At 38.7% G+C, this 22721-nt stretch overlaps 1 protein-coding gene across 4 annotated transcripts; it reads right to left on the reverse strand.

Moving 5' to 3' along the window:
* Positions 1 to 1906: 1906 nt before the first annotated feature.
* On the reverse strand, positions 1907 to 17652 carry LOC121855344 (actin-related protein 2/3 complex subunit 1A-like). Of its 4 annotated transcripts, XR_006086776.1 has the most exons (6): positions 17555 to 17652; positions 17095 to 17285; positions 15885 to 16026; positions 14708 to 14859; positions 8486 to 8588; positions 7518 to 7571 (listed from the first exon to the last, which is right to left on the reverse strand). XR_006086776.1 is itself a non-coding variant. In XM_042350239.1 (5 exons), the coding sequence occupies exons 3-5, from the start codon at positions 15993 to 15995 to the stop codon at positions 8559 to 8561; spliced, it is 249 nt and encodes an 82-aa protein (XP_042206173.1). In that variant the 5' UTR covers positions 15996 to 16018; positions 17095 to 17285; positions 17555 to 17650; the 3' UTR covers positions 8486 to 8558. The 4 variants fall into 4 exon arrangements, 3 of the variants coding, with proteins under 3 accessions (XP_042206170.1, XP_042206173.1, XP_042206171.1); XM_042350239.1 differs by lacking the exon at positions 7518 to 7571 and having other exon boundaries at positions 15929 to 16018; positions 17555 to 17650; XM_042350237.1 differs by lacking the exon at positions 7518 to 7571 and having other exon boundaries at positions 15929 to 16026; positions 17555 to 17650.
* Between the last annotated feature and the right edge of the window lie 5069 nt (positions 17653 to 22721).

Below are 22721 nucleotides of genomic sequence, written 5' to 3' on the forward strand. Positions count from 1 at the left end.
TCAAATGGGAACTAAAACCCTTTCTAGTTAAATCACAATTAAAGTCACTAGAAAAAGAAACAAAAATAATTAAATACACACAAAGAGAAATCATATAACACTCAATTCAGGTGATATAATATAAATTCAAGTTAGAAAAATACTTCAAGTGAGAGTCTGAACACTTTCTATTGAAATCACACCAATATTTCCAATAAATGCCACAGCTACAAATAAAACATTGGATTACATAACCTTTGTAAATATGACACTTCCGTTGGCACTCAAGAGATGAACACTGTTCATCACATTTTTAACATGGAAGATGTAAACTGCCCATAGATTAATTCACTGGTCACAAACATAAAAATAAAATTTACACTAATGTGCAATTACCACTTCAGAAATTTCACACAATAAAAACTCAAAAGATCAGTTAGGTAGCTTACTAAAAAGTTGGTGCTTTACCTAACTTTTTGACACCCAAAAAGTTATAACTTTCTTGCACAAAAAACAATTGTGAAAGTGAATCAATTGTTAGTTCTTCCCTTAACTCTTTAAAAAAATATCTTTGCAGTTCCAAATACAGTAGTATTGTACAGTACTTGTCACAAAAGTTTGTACTTTAAATCACACAATTATTTGTACTCTTTACTGATGACAAAATTGTACATTACTGTATACTGTATTTTGAGAAAACAAATTCACCAAGTACCACACCTCATTCCTTCAAATTGGTTCTCAAATGAAAATAATCCCACTAGCTGGTCACCATTTGTAACGGGTCGCGTTTCCTCTTTTTAATAATTTACCATCCAGCTATTCTTTCCAATGAGTATCCTGTTTTATATACTTATACTCCTTCAGTTCTTTACATATACACTTATTCTTATATATCCTTGCTTATATTCTTATGTGTTCTTTATCTCTATATACCTTATATTCGTATATATTCTTATATAAGTAGCTCGTATGTTTCTCTGCTTATATTTTCCAAGTCAATGTTCTTTCTTTTCATTTCCTTTCATATATTATAATCTCATCCATATATTTTGTTCTAGTTATATTCTAAACCATGGATTAACCTGGGAAACCATGTCTTTCTTATTACCACACTTATTATACTTACGACGGTAGAACTGCCACCACCCAGGATTTTTCTAGAATATAACTTCTCTTAGTTAACTGTTAGGTAGCGAGTTTCTAGGCACGTGAGTTAGTTATTTTCTGAGAACCAATGTGGGAAAGGATAGAGTGGTGATACTCGTAGACGTAGATTACTAATTCAATATTTATTAACACAGTGATTGGATAAGATGCATCTTAGATTCACTCAGACAAAACAGAACGGCAATTTGTTTCTTAAGTCATCAAACACTTCAAGAACTTATTACCTCATTAAATACCTCCAAATACTTATTACTTCAATCGACAATTGTGGTATTGTCACTCTGCCAAATGATATTCAGTACTGGGTATACACCAGATATCACTGGACCCTCAGGTCTTACCTTACCAAGTAGCAAATTAACTCTTCACTTCTTGGTTATATCATTATACTCTCAGATTATCATTTCATGGTCACTACCCATGAATACATAGCACACTGGACAACTCCACAATTATCTCAGCATACAATACCTCCTGTTAATTCACAAGGAACGACATGGCACTTTTAACTCTCATTCAGTGGTTCAATACTTAACCTGGGATACTATATTTCTGCTAGTTATCCCCCAAACAAGATACCATAATACTTAGGCCTATGTAACTGTGAGGAGTGCCCCAGGGTAACGCTGGTCTCTACAACAAATGAAGATCGCTGTTAGGGGTCGGTTGTAGACCGACACAAGCTCAGGGAGTGGGCGCCTGATTTGCAGGAAACGGACTTCCCAGTTCAGTCCTGTCGAATTAACGGCATCGTCCAACCCGGTTACCGCCCCACGTTAGCCGATGAGTATTCAGCTCAACACACTGGAGAGACGTTGAGGAAGTCACGAATGCGTAAAGGTCTAACTTCAACTATACAAAACATACGCCTGGCAACGGTTCAGACAATATCTAAATCTCTACGTTACTCGACTTAATTGGCACAGAATTCACTATGTTAACACATGAGCACTGATATTCACCAAAATTGACTAAGTTAAACTGAATTAATAGGCGGCGGGAACACACGTTAACATACCTGGAGAGACGTTGAGGAAGTCACGAATGCGTGATTCTCCCTCGTGTAGAGGTATATATGTGCACCTGCTGGGCAGCTTGGGCCTCCATATTCATACCAGAAGGGTCGATCTTACCAACAACATAACTTCTCTATCATTTTGGATCACTGTATACTTAGTTATGAACTCCGGTGTTCTTGATCAGGGTAATTTCCTATGTCTATTCATATAATCTAATCAGAGGTTGAGCTTGCCAGGAAAAGGTGGAATATACACGTCGATAACATTAATTCTGCAAGCTCAGGCCTGAGACGAAACAAGGAGCTAGTCACGGGGAGGCGCTAGATCTTGGAGATTATACCAGTTGACAGAATAGTTCAGGAGATTAATGACTTTCTCAAATAGACAACTGACACTAATTAAACTATAAACATCAGATTCTCTGATGTCGGGGCGACAAAATGATATAACTTCAGGCGCGATCAGAAACTCACGGATACCCCCACGGACGACATAAAATATGTCATTCTAGCTGGCAAACTCGACACTCACTTACTTGACACGTTCTACTAACGATAAGGACAGTTGAAGCATTCTACCCCACTCATAATGGATCTTGAATGTTCCAACTGTAAGCAGACAATCTAAGTTGACTCACAACAAGGGTGTTCTCTCTCACACTCAAATTCATTTTATAGAGAGGTTGGTTTCAGTAAGTCAGAGAAAATGGGATAACGGAGGGCTGAGGTGTCTTGAAGTGATGAGAAAACGGACTCCTCAGATGGAGGACTCAAACGAAAGCCGAGTTACATGTTTTGTGAGCTATTGAGCGTAATACGAATCATTTGACTTTGGCGCTAACTGGCGTGTAAGACCGTGGTCGTTACAACGTGAGATGACCCTATATCTCACTCAGCTGTATCAAAGGTAACATGACGTGAGATGACCCTATATCTCACTCAGCTGCATCAAAGGTGACATGACGTGAGATGACCCTATATCTCACTCAGCTGCATCAAAGGTGACATCAGAAGGTACCAGCGACTAACCTACACTCGTTCAGGCAAGTGTTAACAAGTGAGATAGTTTGGTATCTTACCACAGCTAAAACAATATAGACAACCCAGGTATACAGTTCACCATGTATATAGACAACACAGGTATACAGTTTAGTATATATTGTGGAAAATGTATAATTCCATGTAATAATTAAGAATTGTAAATAAAACCTGGTAACAATCTGCCCAGTGGAGCCTTGAAGCAACTATCCTCATTTACTCAGTGAGCATTATAGAGGAACAGTCCTTTGTGTTCCTGACCTGCATCTGATAATGGCTGAACCACATCATCAAGGTCAAAAGTAAGTAATAATAAATGGCCGTTATAAACCATCAAGTGCCGTTGAGGACGTCTGTGTTGTGGCCTTCTGAATCCTGCCAAGTTAAACCTTTTAAGGAAGGTCTTCACTCCCTGCAGTAGTTTGTACCAGGTGGGTCAGACCTGCACAGTACCACACCACCGACTTAACGCCAAAATATTTATCATTGTCACCTCAGATCCACTACATCCTCACACAATAATAATTCTTGGCTTTTACACAATAAAGGCCAGAGGAGAGATGGAGTGGCAAGAGAAGGCCACCTTATAGTTGTGTGTGATCAAGACTCATTCATCAGTGGCATAAATGTTAAAGCTCACTATGGCCGAGTCAACATTAAATTAGGATTCACGTAGCGACGTCGTAATTACCGGTAATGAGCCGTTTAGGCAGTTGGTCTGTTAAAACTGTACAGTATGGGAGGAAACTGTAGTATTGTACCTGCAGAAAACCTGCCATGTTTGTTAGTGAGGGTAACATCTGTCCCAAAACGAGCAGTTTTAATGAAAAAGCTGTGAATTCTAGAATTTTATTCTTTGCCTTTTTTATATCATAAAATGTAGACTTTCCAATGTCGTATGTTTCCATTAGAACAGTATTGCTCACACCACATTCTAGTTTCTTAATTATTTCAAGTTTGTCACTCAATTTCAACGAATTATTCTTTCTCTTCACACAACGAAGTTTATCTACTATAGGAGCCATTATCATGGGCTTGTACAGTACTCTGTAAATGGAAAGAGTAAGACTGAAAATAATGTTATGTTACACCGGTATTCTATTCATACTGTGCTTGATATAATGCATTCACGGAAATGTAATATTTTTGCTGAAATGGCGTACGTATTACAGTGGAAAGTTGGATAAAATCGTGACGAAAACAATGACTTTATCTTTCTTTCGTTCAAAAGATGTTACCGTAATCCCTTTTCGAATGGTTTTCAGTTAAAAAACTGTTGTATTACAATAATATTCTATCCTAATTGACTTGAATAAATACTACAATACCATATTTCTGAATATTTTCATTAAAATCCATCAAAATCATTTTCCTTGTCATCGTCTGCAGCACCAAACAGCTTCTCCCAGTCCTCTCCTTGAACGGGGCTAGAGGGTACGTGTTTTTCGAATCGTTTTCAGTTAAAAAACTATTACATCACACGTCTGAATGAATATATTCTTGGAAATAAATAGTTTTGCTGAAATGTGATGTATTTCAATGTAAAATAGGATAAAAATACATGACGAAAACAAAAGACTTTTCCTAAGCTTCCGATGTTCTTAAGATGTTACTCGTTTTTTTAATAGTTTTCGGATGAAATTCTGTTATATTACAATGATATTCTATTCATACTGTGCTTGATATAATACATTCACGAAATGTAATATTTTTGCTAAAATTACGTACAGATTACAGTGGAAAGTGGGATAAAATCGTGACGAAAACAATGACTTTTGCTTTCTTTCCTTCAAAAGATGTTACCGAAATCGCTTTTCGAATGGTTTAGTTAAAAAACTGTTGTATTACAATAATATTCCCTCCTAATTGACTTGAATAAATATTTGAATGGAAATATACAATATTTTTGTTGAAACTACCCGCGTTTCAGTGTAAAGTGTCGTAATAATAAATGGTAAACAATTTGCCTTCGGCACTTGTGTTTCAGGCACGGCGAGCCTCAGTTTATAGGACATAGAGTGTTTTTACTGAAGGTTTTGCTGTTCCATTACCCTCAAAAACGTGGGTCAAACTATAAACGAGGAATATCATAAATTAACGATTTCTTGATCAAAAAATCAGGGTCGACCTATAAAGGGTATGTTGTCACAGTTTGATTGCTCGTTTTAAATTGGCGACCACGTGGTCGCTTGTTGTCGCTGTGCAGCTGTGGCGCTCACGCATGCGCACATACACACAAAAGCCTGCTAAAAAATCAGGATTCACGGGTGGTCCGGATTTCTAGCATCCGGATTTTTGGACTTTTACTGTAATATAATTTGCATTGCTGAAATCCTTGCAAGACAGAGATTAATTTGAATATAAGCGTCATATATTTTGCTCAAGATATAAAAAATGTAGTACATTAGTGTACAATACTGTAGTACATTTTATAAAAAGTTTTTCAACTGCATTTTTGGGTAGATTTACATAAATTTCTTCATTTATTTTGATCCATTTACATTACAGTAACATCTTTTGAACGAAACAAAGCGAAAGTCATTGTTTTCGTCACGATTTTATCCCACTTTCCACTGTAATACATACGTCATTTCAGCAAAAATATTACATTTCCGTGAATGTAGTATATCAAGCACAGTATGAATAAAATATCATTGTAATATAACAGTATTTAAACCAAAAACTATTAAAAAAACGAGTAACATATCTTGAACATCGGAAGGTTAGGTAAAGTCTTTTGTTTTCGTCATGTATTTTATCCTATTTTACATTGAAATACAACACGTTTCAGCAAAACTACTATTTATTTCTGAGAATATATTCATGCAGGCGTAGTTTAGGTAAAATATACATGTGATGTAAAAATTTTTAATTGAAAACGATTCGAAAAACACGTACCCTCTAGCCCTGTTCAAGGAGAAGACTGGGAGGAGCTCTTTGGTGCTTAAGACGATGACAAGGAAATAGATTTTGATGGATTTTAATGAAAATATTCAGAAATATGGTATCGTCGTACTTATTCAAGTGAATTAGGATAGAATATTATTGTAATACAACAGTAGTGACGATGTGGAGGAGGCGGAGGCATAGAGCGGGGAGGTGCGGTGACTGGCGGCAGCAGGGACGAGTGGGGATGCCAGCCAGTACATTATGGATGTATAGTATTAATTGATTTTATAGCTCTTTTTGCATTTTAATATTAAATACTGTACATTACGTTTCAACAAAACTACTATTTATTTCTGAGAATATGGAAATGTAATATTTTTGCTGAAATGACATACATATTACAGTGGAAAGTGGGATAAAATTGTGACGAAAACAATGACTTTCGCTTTCTTTCGTTCAAAAGATGTTACCGTAATCACTTTTCGAATGGTTTTCAGTTGTGGGATTATGAGGCTAATGATAGGATAGAATATTATTGTAATACGGTACGGTACAACAGTTTTTTAACTCAAAACCATTCGAAATGCGATTACGGTAAAATCTTTCGAACAACGAAAGAAAGCGAGTCATTGTTTTTGTCATGATTTTATCCCACTTTCCACTGTAATATGTACGTCATTTCAGCCAAAATATTACATTTCCATATTTATTTCTGAGAATATATTCATTCAGTCACAGTTAAGGTAAAATATACTTGTGATGTAATATTTTAATGAGAATACGGTATCGTAGTTTTCTTTTGTTTCAAATTTAATTAACAAAGATTGATGTTTCAAATGTAATGAACAAAAATTTATGTACAGTATCTATAAATAAACTTTAAAAAATGAATACTTTGTTTTACATCATCCTGTGTATACCATACCATGCATTTGGTTACTTTGGGCTTGCTATTATGATGCAAGATATCTGCCCTGGCAGCTGTACCGACACTCACAGCCGGTGGTGCGTCGTTTCCATTGTTTACTGGTAGTTCCTGGTAAATATTTTTCAACCTAACGAAACTATTAGCCGTTTAGAGGTCGACCCCTAATTTTTTGCCAAATAATTTAGTCTTAAAAACTCGAACTACACACAGGTATATATGGTAAATAAGGACATGGGGGGCCAGGGGTTTTTTAGGGGGGGAGGCAAAAGTACACGGATTTTTAACATTCATGGGTATCTCTCTTACCTAACCCCCGCGTATGTTAAGGGCTGACTGTATGTATGCATGCATAAAACAAGTAGAGTATTAATAAACATGATGGTTCATGTGCTATAACAGGAACAGGTACTGCAGTAAGAGGTGTAGTATTACCTGGGCCTCGGCCATATCCTGCCAAACACTGTGTCTTTAACCTCTCCAAACCTCTTCGTTTTGACGATATAATCAAAGATAGTCGTTCTTTCCTCGTGGGAGTAGTATACATCTTTTCTGTAAAAGAAAACTTATGATAATATACTTTCTTTAATATTTTTTCACACAACTAAAAGGAATATCCTTCCTTCTTTAGGCATTTGCCTCCAGGTGTAATGTTAACCTACATCTATTGAGGATAAAATCTTTCACCTACAAATTGACAATAACACATTTGCTGTAATCAGACATATCTAGTTGCCTCAACCCCAACAATAACCGAATTTTTTCTTCCAAATTTTCTTATTATTGTGGACTAATACTGTAAAACAAGTTAATGATCACCAAAAACAACACTCGTCTTACACCCCCCCTCATAAACCACCCCAAAATAAAATAATAATAATAAACTCATTTGCCTATCAGTATTTATCTTTCCGTCCCTATTATTAGCCAGAGATTTATAATATTGCTAAGTATAATAGTGTGAAATAATAAGGAAACACCACTATAAAGGTGCTCCTCTACTTAAGAACGTTCAACTTACAAATTTTCAGAGAAACAAACATCATCAATGAGGGGGGTTACCTGCCAGAACAGGTGTTTAATGTGGATGAGACTGGATTATTTTGAAGAAAATTCCAGATAAAACAAACATTACCTAAGAGGAGAAGAGTGAGCCAGGTTTTAAGGCTGTATTAAAGGGTATAGCTGGGCTAAATATCCATAATCTTTTCAGTTTTTACAATAAGTTTGGTATCTACAGGAGTAAAGTTAGACTTACAAACAAGACTCAAGAATGTAACTCTTTCGCAAGTAGAGGAGCATCTGTAGTGCATTTTTTTCTCAGGTGAGAAAAGATGCCCCGCCCCATGACTGCATTGCTCTAATTTTATCCAAAATTTTATTATAACATGCATATTATCTAGATATTACTACATATTAATTCACAGAAATAAACAAACATGTTGTCAGTAAAGAAGAACACTCACCTCAACCCAAGAAACAGGAAGTTTGCAGGTGTAAGTCCTGGACCCACTCTCCAGAAGACTTTTTCAAAGCACACTAAGTCTCGGTAATTTCCAGGAAGGTCACCTGCAACAAGAAAGTCTCTTTCAGAAACAGGTAATTAAACACAATTGAAATCTTAACTATAAAGTAGAAGGAGAGAAGACAACTTGTTTCAGTTGCTCTCCACCCATAGCAGGAAAAGGCTGATATCATCATAATCATATCCAACATTTCATGTCTATTTCCCACAGTTGTGTGCATTAGCCATGATTACCTGATGGCAGCTCTCTAAGCTGCATAATGTCTTTTAATAACATCATAAAGATTAAGTTGTAAATGTGTCCACCAAACTTTGAGGGCTTGGAACCCTTGGAAGCTCTAAACTAGAGTGATTAGGGCTAAACTGACCATCAGCCAACTTCCCCCTAACCATGTCCCATGATCAGATGTTTGACAAGGCAAGGTTGTCCATGGTGGCTTGGAAGGTATGGAAATCACTCTCAAGGTTTCACAGCACATGAGTACCAATTATTTACTTGTCAGACTTTATCACTGAGCGGGAAGAAGAATCAACCCCACATAATCCACTGACCTCTTATGATGACATCAAAGGAGGAGGATGGGATCTCATTAATTCTTTTAGGCTCTATTATCAAACAGGATTTCAGGATCTATCCTTTATAACTATTTATCTGTCAAAAATAACTAATGAATGCTTAAGCTGTGCTGTACAAAGAGTACTCTCATGAAGAAGACCTGACCACAGTTGATACAAAACTGTACCACGTATGAAAATATGGAAGTTAAAGACACACGTAATGAAAATTCAAAATGCCCGAACTGCAAAGGACATCACCGCACTTTGGCAGCACGATGCCCAGTAAGGAAGGATATCATCAAAGACATGAAGGAAAAGGAAAAATCGAACAAACATATAGAAACTGACCCAACCAAAACCTATGCTGCAATAACAAAGTTGCAAGACACTACAGATGGCACGCACGCGCCATCTATTGGACAATCCCAGAACCAGAAATTTGACACGGACAGTCCCTCGCTTAATTCAGATTTCGTCCGATATCGGGATTAAAGGGGTCCGTTTTAACGAGGGTCTACCCTTCACCATACTAGCCACACCGATACATGCCCACATAATCAACATGGCTAACACGGGAACATTCGGAAAAACTATCAGAGAAATGTTTGCAGCGAACAACCTACCACAAGTAAACTTCCCACACAATGCCCCATCAGCAGACATTTTCAAAATAATAACCAAAAACAGTCTAGGAATCACCAGCAAAGAAAGGGAAGATAAAATAACACAACAAGAAAATTGCACAGGAGCAGAGACTGCAATGGATACAACCCACTCCCAAATAACCACAAGACCCTAGAGAACACAACCAACCAATCAGCTAAGTCAACACCAGCAAGACCACGTAGAGAGAACCCCACCGGTCAACGGCCGGCCGACGTCGGAGACAGCATAGGAATCAGGTTTTACTCGGTCAACTCCCTGTAACAAATGAGAGATTGTTAAAAGATATTAAAGAAGGAACAACCAAATACACATATGAAGAGGGACTCATAGAAACACTAATACGTGGAGGAAAAATAAGCAGCAAATACAACAAAATCGAGAACGTAGACTTATCAAAATTCAAGAAAATAAGAACAGGACTGAAGGAGAAGAGAGAGAGAGACTCCCCCGGAGAGACCCAAGCAACCGAACAACACGCGTCAAGTTCATGCGACCCACGATTACGCAAAACAGAACACAGAAAATAATACAACACAACGTCCTGGCCTGGACACATACAAGAAAAACAGAACTGACAAACATATACAACAGCATAGACCCAGACATAATTCTCATAAACTCACACCGACGGAAAAACAGTGACAAAATAAAACTCTTCAACTATTACACACATCAACTGAACATACACTCATAGACAATTTCCAAACCTACTTCTTAGCAGTCGAAATCAACACAACTAAAGGCCCAATAACAATCGGAACAACATATTTACCTTGCCGACGACAAACATTCCCGACCGGCGACTTACTAAAACTAATGAGACGTAACACACCAGCATACAGTATTTTATAGGAAACTTAAATGCGACACACACCATACTCGGACACAGAACCAGAAACCCAAGGGGGAAGATTATACACGACCTATTAGAAAACGGCAACAGCACACACCTGGGCCCAGATTTCGAAACCTACATAGCTGCAGGAAGCACCGGGAAGCCGGATATGGTTTTGACCAATAGACACCACCATTTGAATTCACACATGAAACCTGGACCAACCACCACTAGCGATCACCTGCCCATAATTATCACTCTATAAACATCACCAATACAAATCCCCTCCATCCCTAGATTCTCTTTCAACAGAGCAAACTGGGAGGGTTTTAAGGCAGAACTCAACACAAACGAACAAATACATCAACATAAAAACACAGCAGACATTGACATAGCCCTGGAAACATGGTACTCTAAAGTCACCACAGCCATGGAAAATAACAACCCCAAAACAACTTACCGCACACTACCCCACGCACAATTAACACACGAACAGAAGATAATCCAGACAAGACTGAATAATATACTAGAACATACAAATACTCACGGCTGGAACCAAGAAACAATAACTCTCTTCAGAAACCTAAAGGAAGAGCTGAAAGAAATATGTAAACAATCACACAACGACAAATGGAACCAGATAATCACAAACACAGAGGCCGATTATCACAACCCAAAATTTTTCTGGAGTAAAATAAAAAACTAATGGGCACTAAATCCATAGATAACAGCCATCTTATAGACGACAACGGGGTAAAAGCTAGAGAATCTGTAGAAAAAGAACTGATCTTCAGAAATTTCTGGAGCAACATATATAAAATGACAGAAGAAGAAACAGAAACTATTGTAGAGTAACAGAACAGATGGTAACAACACACTTTACACTAAACACACAGAAATGGCAACCACCAAGAACAATAGACCTCAACATACTAATCAGTGCAGACACATTAACCTTGCCAATCACCACAAAGACATAAGAAACATAATAACCACTTTTAAAAATAAAGCACCTGGACTAAGTCAGACAAACAAAACAGTCCTTCAAAACATACCCACAGATCTTTAACGCTTCACTAGCAACAGGACACTTCCCCAGACCTATATCCTTATTAGAAACACCAGGAAAAATACTAGAAAAAATAGTCAACAGCAGACTCAGAAACTATCTAGAACAGGAAAACAAATATAACCCCAGACAACACGGATTCCGAAAGAACCGAGGCACAAACACGGCTATTGCATTAATTTGAGAATCAATAGCTAACGCCGTCAGCAATAAAAACCAGTGCAATATTGTTCTCAGAGACGTATCAAAAGCTTTTGATAAAATGTGGCTCTAATTCCACAGTGAATTTGATCGAGGGGGCTAAGTTGTTAAGTTGTGGCAGGAATGCTTTTAGGTCCTCATTACATGGCCAGAGACATAATACATCATCAACATATCTAAACCAGACTGCTGAAGGTGGTAAAATATTACTTAATAGTTTCTTTTCAACTGCCACAACTTAACAACTTAGCCCCCTTGCTCAAATTCACTGTGGAATTAGAGCATGACTGTAAATTGCCTTTACTAGACTGTCTGATCCACAGAATAGGTAACACCTTTAAGTTCAGTATTTATAGGAAACCTACTCATGTGTGTTCATACATTCATTATTATTCTGCCCACCATAATAGTCAAACAGTCAATATTTTCATCATTGTTTTTATGTGCTTTGAGAATTTGCAGCCCGGAATTTATTGATGAGGAATATAAATATATCTATAATATTGGCTTGAACCTTCAGTACCCTAGATCTTTCATAGACAAATGCCTTAACATTACTAAGAAATCTTTCTATAGAACCAATCCCAAGCCCACCCATGACCATAAGAATCTCTTAGTATTACCATTTCACAAAAATTTTTCTCAAATTCCTTTACAACTAAAAACCTGGAACGTCAATGTGGCATTTAAAAACTCATGCACTGTTAAAAATATATATATATATATATATATATATATATATATATATATATATATATATATATATATATATATATATATATATATATATATATATATATATATATATATATATATATATATATATATACACACACACACAGTTGGCCCTTAACATACGCTGGTTTAGCATACACGGATTTGCAAATACGCGGATTGCCCCGCCGGAGGAATATTCTGTACATTGAAGTAATTGAAGTACATTCAAATCGCGCGCCATTCAACTCGCACGCGGCACCGAACACGGGACACCGCCCGCTCCTGCAACCTCACACACACACACGCATAGCTCTCCCTCACTCAGTCAGTCTCGCTGTAACCACGCTTGTGTTGACATCAGCATTGTAGTTGCAAAAATATTACATTTCTGTGAATGTATTATATCAAGCACAGTATGAATAGAATATCACTAATATAAGAATATTTTAATCGAAAACTATTAAAAAAACGAGTAACATATCTTGAACATCGGAAGGTTAGGTAAAGTCTTTTGTTTTCGTGTAGTTTATCCTAATTTACATTGAAATACACCACGTTTCAGCAAAACTACTATTTATTTCTGAGAATATGGAAATGTAATATTTTGCCGAAATGACGCAGGTATTACAGTGGAAAGTGACGAAAGCAATGACTTTCACTTTCTTTCGTTCAAAAGATGTTACCGTAATCTCTTTTTGAATGGTTTTCAGTTAAAAAACTGTTGTAATACAATAATATTCAATCCTAATTCACTTGTGATGCAACAGTTTTTTTACTGAAAACCATTCGAAAAGCGATTACGGTAACATCTTTTGAACGAAAGAAAGCGAAAGTCATTGTTTTCGTCACGATTTTATCCCACTTTCCACTGTAATACGGACGTCATTTCAGCAAAAATATTACATTTCCGTGAATGTAGTATATCAAGCACAGTATGAATAGAATATCATTGTAATATAACAGTATTTAAACCAAAAACTATTAAAAAAACGAGTAACATATCTTGAACATCGGAAGGTTAGGTAAAGTCTTTTGTTTTCATCATGTATTTTATCCTATTTTACATTGAAATACACCACGTTTCAGCACAACTATTTTTTTTTTCTGAGAATATATTCATTCAGGTGCAGTTTAGGTAAAATATACATGTGCTGTAACATTTTTTTAATTGAAAACGATTTGAAAAACACGTACCCTCTAGCCCTGTTCAAGGAGAAGACTGGGAAGAGCTGTTTGGTGCTTAAGACGATGACAAGGAAAATGATTTTGATGGATTTTAATGAAAATATTCAGAAATATGGTATTGTAGTATTTATTCAAGTGAATTAGGATAGAATATTATTTTAATACAACAGTAGTGACGATGTGGAGGAGGCGGAGGCATAGAGCGGGGACGAGCGGTGACTGGCGGCAGCAGGGACGAGTGGAGATGCCAGCCAGTACATTACGGGTGTACAGTATTAATTGATTTTATAGCTCTTTTTGCATTTTAATATTAAATACTGTACATTACGTTTCAACAAAACTACTATACTTGTTTCAAATTTAATTAACAAAGATTGATGTTTCAAATGTAATGAACAAAAATTGATGTACAGTATCTATAAATAAACTTTAAAAAAATGAATACTTTGTTTTACATCGTCCTGTGTATACCATACCATGCATTTGGCTACTTTGGGCTTCCTATGATGACGCAAGAGATCTGCCCTGGCAACTGTACCGACACTCACAGCCGGTGGTGCGTCGTTTCCATAGTTTACTGGTAGTTACTGGTAAATATCTTTCAACCTAACGAAACTATTACCCGTTTAGAGGTTGACCTCCAATTTTTTGCCAAATAATTTGGTCTTAAAAACTCGAACTACACACAGGTATATATGGTAAATAAGGACATGGGGGGCCAGGGGTTTTTCAGGGGGGGGGGCAAAAGTACACGGATTTTTAACATTCACGGGTATCTCTCAAACCTAACACCAGCGTATGTTAAGGGCCGAGTGAAAAAATGTATATGCTACAATACAAAACTAACTGAACCAAAAAAGATAAAGTTAAAGTCTTAAATTATTTATGCCTTAACCACATGAAAAGGTTAAATAAATACACAGTAAACTTACTGCTCCACATGTAACAATGCGATTGGTGCTGGGAGCCCAGTCAATGCCTGTGACACGCAGATCATGACCCTGGAGTGTTTCCTGAAGCTTCCACTCTGATGCAGCTCTGCCATATATATTCACTTCATTGTTGTTGAGACTCAATGCCACTTCTGTAAGAAATACACACACATGCACTGAGGTTGCAAAACTAGAGAAACAAAACAAAACTACAGAGAAGCTAAGTAGCTAAATAAAATCTAAACCTAACAATGAAAAAAATAAATAAAATAAAATTAACTCCACCTACTTTCTGGTACAAACTGGGAGAGATCAGAAGCTTTGAACATGTTATGACCAGAAGAGGAAACCAGTCCTGCTCAGGTATAAAAAAGAGGACTGAACCCCCCCCCAGTGATTATGCTGTATTATGACAGCTGTCTGGCTGAAAACTTAGGTAAAATTGCAGATTACAGTAACCAAAGAATAACCTAATCTAATCTTCCAGAATTCTGTGGTTGCAGTTATTTTTTATTTTTATTTTTTATTTTTTTACGGGGAATAGGCCACCCAGCAACAGGTCATTGAACCACAATGGGGCCTAGGGGGCAAAAAAAATAAGAGTAAAAAGAAATTGAATTGCCCACAGAGAAACTGTGGGCACCACGGGCAATACGAGCGTTACAAGTCCACGGCCTTGCCGGCAGTACACGGGATGCCAAATCCACCAAACATTGGCCATTAAAGTACCTGTAAAAAGAGAGTGAAGCAACATTGAAGCAAAGAGAAAGGGATGAAAGATTATCAATTAAAGGAGGAGAGTCAATAAGATGAAATGCCTTTGATTCCACCTTATCTAACAGTTGGACAGAAGAAGAGCCACCCTCGATATGAGCACAGTACTCCAAGTTAGGACAAATGAATCTCTTATAAACTGAAGCAACTGCTCAGGAGTAAAGTAGCTACGGCATCTGTACAGCATTCCCAGCTTTCGGAAGGCAGTTTTAGCAATGTTGTGGACGTGTGGCTTCCATGACATATTATAGGTAATGGTGAGACCTAACATATCTATTTTAGAACTTAGCAGAATGATTGCATCCTGAAATGTGATTGGTGGGAGATCATCAAATATTACAAAAACTTCTTCTAGAAAAGTGATACCGATAAAACTCAGTTTGAAAATTAGATGGCAATTTACCTGCCAGGCAAGTGCTATTTAACTTCATATAGGTCGGTACTCACGGCTGCGGTCCTCATTCCGGGCACGACAAGCGATGGGCACGAGGCCGAACTGGAACACTTCTGTCATGGCGTATCACTTGGAGCAGGTGTCTGTAACACTGTGTAAAATAAATGGTAAATTTTCACAAATGCACCGGTCTTTGTTCAGATATTAAAAATATGTTTTTTCAGTGTTACTCGATGAGTTTCGAACAAATTTAATATTAATTTCAGCCGGAAATCAATAGTTCTTTGGGTAAATCACATAAATAAAAAACCAACAAACTAACAAATCCAAACCTAACCTTAACTAACCTAACACTATTTTTCCGACGAAAATCTGCAATTGACGTAAAACTCTCGCCCAATTATAAGTCTCCTATAGCCAATAAGAAAATCCCACACCACCCCCCACACATGCGCTGTAGATGCTTAAGAATCCAACACGGAGGTAAGGAGCACTGCGCGACGGGCGGTCAGACCTCTGTGAGACGTAAACAACAAATGACAACACTCGTGAATGACCAAATCTAATAATATTGAAAAATTAATATCTCGGTTATCCTTAATTTCCGGCGGAAATGTCACAAAAGAAAAATGTTTTAGATTGTCTAAACATTACGAAAAACATATTAATAACAGTGAGAGAAATACCAGTGCAAGATCGAAAATTCACTAAATAAATTATAAAACTTACACAAGTCATAAATAAAACTATATAAATATATCAGGTTTTAATAGGTTCTAGTAAATGTCACCTAGATTTTAAAATATATCATAATGGTAAGAACATATTGAAAAAATGAAAGAAATTGAACAACACCTGCTGGTTTTAGTCATCTCTTCCAAGAATACCTTTATACCCGTTAAATATAAGATTAACTTTAATTTCTTACCGTAAATAAAGTGGCAACCATCTGTATCCATTAACTAAAACAGTATCTACATGGATATTACAGTACAAATATAAATCTTTCACCAATTACATGACCAATGTATATAATTATTATCATAGATATACGAATTATTGGTTAAAGGCGATGAATCATTTACAGTAGGCGGGGCTGTCCCCTCACGTCTTCCGCCATAACTACGACCTACAATAACTTCTTTCATGCCATTAGGAAGTTAATTTGTTATATATTATCAAAATACATGGAACAAAAAAAAGAGTTCCTTCTACTTACCTAAATATTGAAGGATATTAGCGGACTCTGGTCAACATCCTCAAGTCCTGACCAAAACAGCTTGTGTCTCAACCTGTTGGCCTGACTTAAAAGCACAAAGCAGGGAACTCCCAATTCAGGGATGGGACACACTTGTAGTCTTCTCTCAATTATTTACTCTAGAAATCACCCGAGAAGGAAGAGGCTGGGACCTAGATCAGACATAACTAGTTATTATACATACAAAACAAGCATCAACTGTTGTCATATGGGTACCACACAGTAGTAGGAATTAAACAATACATAATAAACCCGTGGTGTAGACTCACTCCAGGGTGAATGTCTGGAGAGCAACGCTAGAATTAGCCTTATTCTGGCTTACAAACTACCTCCACGAGATCATCACATTCTTCATATAACATTTATTATACTCAATCTATCAAACACACTCTAACAGAGCAAAGAAATACGTGGGACATACCTGCTACTGGGCCCCGGGATGTAAACAACGCCATGGCGTCTCTCCCCCCCATATTCGTTCTAGCGCGGATTCACAAGACATAATTACGTTTTCCTCCTCGAAGCTTACAAAAATACATATCCATATCAATAATATTCTATATCACAAAATGGTTGTCTCTGGAGTTCCTCATACCACACACACTCCTCCATACAAATGTTTGCCGATGGCGCCAAGTTATTTCGGGAAATTAAGAACCGAGCATTTGCATTCATCTACAATGCTTTTTTCCTTTTTAACCTCCTCACTACCCTGTATTTGGAAACCACTTTTAATATTTTATTCAGCTAATGCCAGACAATTTTATTCAGCAGAGTGTGGACCCAGTTCACAAGTGGTTACTTTTACTTTTTTTTTTACTTTTATCCTCTTCGCCACTGATCGGCTTGTTAGCCGCTTGGGCGATCGGTCACGTCTCTTTTCCTTTATATTCTTCACCAAAAGGTCGGCTCGCTAGCTGCCCGGGCGATCGGTCACGTCTCTGTCACGCACTGTTGGCAAATACTGGGCATGCACCGGCTCCTGAATGTACCTGAACCCACTCCAGTGTTGGTCAAGTCTTCTCTTGAAAGAGCTCACACTCGGTGCCGTCACAACACTCTCTGGTAGATTGTTCCAAGAGTTTACAACCCTCACTCCGAAAAAGTTTGCCCTCACGGTTTTCCGGACTTGCAGCTTCTTCAATCTTGAGCTGTGACCCCTTGTGGGGCAAGCGTCCGCCAGCTCCAAGTAAGGACACTCAACTGAGTAGTGCCCCCTGAGATGCTTATAAACCTCAACTAGGTCCCCCCTTGCCCGTCTGTAGTATAAGCTAGGCAAGTTCAGGCGCTCCAATCTCTCAGGGTAGCTGAGATGCCGAAGTGCAGGCACCAGTTTGGCGGCCCTCCTTTGAACATTTTCAACCAACTGACAGTCCCTAGCATATCTCGGGGACCAGATGGGGTGACAGTACTCCAGATGGGAAAGCACTTCACTCCTGAAGATCGTCACGAGGGACGGACCGTCTAGATATCTGAACGACCTTCTTATAAGACCCAATAATTTATTTGCCTGATTTACCTTCTTCTCACAATGGCCCGAGAACTTCAGCTCATTGTCAATATACACACCTAGGTCCTTCTCACACACAGTCTCAACTAGTACATTTTCTTCATCCCGTTGGGACATATGGTACGCCTCCTTACCGTTGGTACGCCCCAGGTGCATCCTCTTACACTTCGTGACATTGAATCTCAGCAGCCATTCCTTCGACCATTCCTGGAGCCCACAGAGGTCCTTCTGCAGCTCTTCACAGTCCGCTTGGTTCTTAATTTCCCGAAATAACTTGGCGTCATCGGCAAACATTTGTATGGAGGAGTGTACAACGTCAGGCATATCATTTATAAAACAAACAAACAACAGCGGGCCCAATACACTACCCTGCGGTACCCCACTTGTTACAGGTACAGATGACGATTTCGTGCCATTAATCACCACACATTGCTTGCGGTCATGTAGAAAGTCTTCTATCCACGCTAGGACATTTCCCCGAATTCCGTACCCTTCCAGTTTGATTTTCAACCTTTCGTGGGGTACACTGTCGAAAGCCTTGGCAAAATCTAGGTAAATATTGTCGATATTACCACCCCGTTCTAGAATATGGGTCCAAATATCCAATACCTTGAGCAATTGTGTCAAGCAAGAGCGCCCCGGCATAAAACCATGTTGGCAATCTTTTACAAGGTTGTTTCGTAGTAGATGTTCCATCGCTGCATCTCTGATAATACTCAAGTACTTTACATATTATGCTGGTCAGGCTCACCGGTCTATAGTTGTTCGTGGAGTGCCTATCGCCCTTCTTGAAGATAGGACTCACATAAGCCACTTTCCATTCACTGGGGACCATTTGTTCATCCAGGCATTTACAAAACAGAATCTTCAGGGGCTCTGCAAGCTCGTTGCACAGCTCCCTTAGCACTCTAGGATGCACCATGTCAGGTCCAGGACTCTTATGGACCTTTAGCCTGGACAGTTTATTTCTAATACCCTCTTCTGTGAACACAATGTGGGTCAGTGCTGTCTCGAACCGCCTGTCCTCAAACGCAGGAAGGTTAGTTGCATCCTCTCTTGTGAACACTGAGGAAAAGAAGCTGTTCAATGCCTCAGCTTTATCCTGGTCAGAATCTGCGTAACTACCATCTTCAAGCCTCAGGTCTGATGCTCCTACTCGCGTTTTCAATTTCGACTTTGCATAGCGGTAAAACGCCTTTGGGTTTGACTTGACCTCGCGTGCAACCAGCCTTTGGAACTCCTTTTCAGCCCTCCTACACTCTATCTTTGCTTGGTTTCTGGCTCTTGCATACATCCTCCTGTCTTGCTCATCGTTTGACCCAACCCACGTCTTGAATTTCTGGGTTTTCTTCTTAATTTTGTCGACCGCCGCATGGTTCATGTGTCGGGATCCCCTCGTATTCCTAGAAGCACTGGGCTTGGTCTTGGGTATATATTTATCGATCAAATGGGTCATTTTACTAGTTATGATATTCAGCGTAGTGTCTGCGTTCTTGTACCTTAATAAGTCAGGCCAGTTGATACCCCTCATCTCTTCCCTCATCCCAATGTAATTTCCCTTGTAATATTTGCACCTTGGCCTGGCCTTATCTTGAACTAGGTAACAGTTAAATCTGAATGACAACACTGTATGGTGACTGGTGCCAACTGGGGCAAGGTGTTCCAGTTTGGCCACCATACCCTTCTCGTTTGTTATGATGAGGTCAAGTGGCTTGGGTGTTTGCTCCCCTCTGTAATGTGTCGGGTCTCTCACATGTTGGAACAGAAAATTATCTCTCAGAGTTTCTACAAAAAGAGTAGCAGGATTATTCAAGTCATTCGGGGTTGACTCGTTTCTCCAGTCGATGTCGCCATAGTTAAAGTCCCCCATGATAAGGAGCTCCTCCACATCTACCTCCTTCAACAAGCTACTCACCGCACGTCTCTACCAAGCAGCCCCTCACCACACAGCATCTCCAGCACCAGACTATCATATAACTTATATATTATACAAGAAAACCACATTAGAGTTTCCTTCCATCCTGAGTGCTAGACAACATTAATATCTCGATACCCCTACACTCGTGTGCCACTCTGAAGCGGGTAAGGGAGAAGGTGACTTCCGGGGAGGAGGATCAGGTGAGAGATGGGTCGGTTTATAAGTTTGTTTCTATTAATGGGGTGTTACACAGGTCTTGTGTTTCATCCAAGCGACCAGCTAAAGTAGGTCGGTTTTTACTTGTTGTCCCTGATGTTTGTCGTAGTAACATTCTCTCTGTAGCTCACAAGAGCTCTCTTGTATGTCACTGTTCTCGTAGGAAAACTTATAGGAAGGTTGATGATCAGTTTTACTGGCCAGGTATGGGAGCGGATATTAGAGCTTTTTGTAGGAGTTGTGATCAGTGCCCACGTATGTCCGCCAAGGGTAGAGTCCGTCCTGTTCCACTTGAACCCTTACCCATTGCAGAACCATCTTCTCGGGAAGCCATAGATTTTGTTGGACGGTTCTCGCCCCCTTCCTCTAAGCCTAAATTACATCAAGCTAATATGTTAAGGAAATATAATTGCAGGACCCACATTGCTCGTGTCGTTGACGACGTCCCCAAGCTGGAGTTAGTCGAGGCACTAACCTGCAAGAGTTACTGTGGAGTTCGGACGCCAGAGTCTGTTGATCTCGGTTGCCAGTTGCTGCCAACACCTGACGAGTTAGAAGAATCCTCTACGACTGGAAATAGGCCCAAACTTAAACTTGGACTGAAGTGGACTCCACGTGCAGTTCCTTGATACGGCCTTACGTTTTGGACATCAAGTTACCACCTATTCTTTTCTATGATGTTACGTGCCTGTAGAGCGCGGGAAGTCGCATAGCATGAGGCACATTTCATATAAGCTATTAATAAATTGTTAATTGTATTTATTATATTATTATTGTTCTTAGTTACTTAGGTTAATTGTATATTTATGTATGTTATTAATATGCATCATTGTCTTACTCTGTTAAGTTCAAATCAAGAGAGTATTAATTAATTTTATAAGATATCTAGCAAATGTCTGGATCACGTGAGATAAGACGCGCTTCTCACCGGCGTACCCACCAGAGTTGCCAACTTAGCGACTTTGTAGCTAGATCTAAAGCTTTTTGTTGTTTTCTAGCGACATTTTAGAGCGATATCCACAGAAGTCTAGCGACTTTCTGGATACTTCTGGACTGTCCATGAAAACTCGGTTTTCCTAATTTCGAGCCATAATATATAGCAACGGGGTTACAGGGACAATGCATTTGAACGGGTTGAACTCATAAAACAACTTCGTCAACGCTTACCTGACAACATTCGTGTGCTGCAGTCTATTTCTTTTCTAAGTGCCGATGAATGCTTGAAGCCTATTAAATCAGATATACTTGGTTTGGCACACTTATTTACAGAAGATTCCAGCACCCTTACCAAGATTGATTTCCAGTGGAAAAAACTGCATCACACAATCTGGACAGAAACATCTAACACCCTAAAATTGTGGTCAGAAGTGGCAAATTACAGAGATGCGAACGGTGAAAACCCTTACCATGATCTGGCTGAAATTGCACTCGCTGCCTTATCTCTTCCGTCCATTATAGTCGGCATTATGAGAATATAATTTGCATCAAATTACTGAAGGGGGGGGAATAATAGCTAGCGACTTTCCATGGAAGATTTAGCGACATTTAGCTACGTTTAGGTGCCAGTCTAGCGACATTTGAAAATTCGAGTTGGCAATCCTGGTACCCACGCTTCTCACCGGCGTCCCTACGACGCCAGTTGCGAAAATCCGCGGCAGTGGTAAGACGCGTCCATTGTTCTCAAGCTTTGACCTTTGTCTTAGTGCTTTATCCAGCCTTCTGCAATGCCCTAGGGGTATCAGGTATTAGTGACACGTTTAGTTAGGCCTAGGAAGGGATCCTGGTGGTAAGGAATCTCCTGTTTGGTAGGGATAATCATTTTGCAGTGATTGTTGTATATATATATTTCGTATGTCTTGTGCAATGTTAAGTAATATTTGTTTGGTCTAACTCCTTACAGTATATTTTCGCCCTTCCGGCATCACTCTTATTTTATTATACAAT

This window comes from Homarus americanus, unplaced genomic scaffold (genome assembly GCF_018991925.1).
Source record: "Homarus americanus isolate GMGI-L3 unplaced genomic scaffold, GMGI_Hamer_2.0 scaffold57208, whole genome shotgun sequence".
NCBI lineage: Eukaryota > Metazoa > Arthropoda > Malacostraca > Decapoda > Nephropidae > Homarus > Homarus americanus.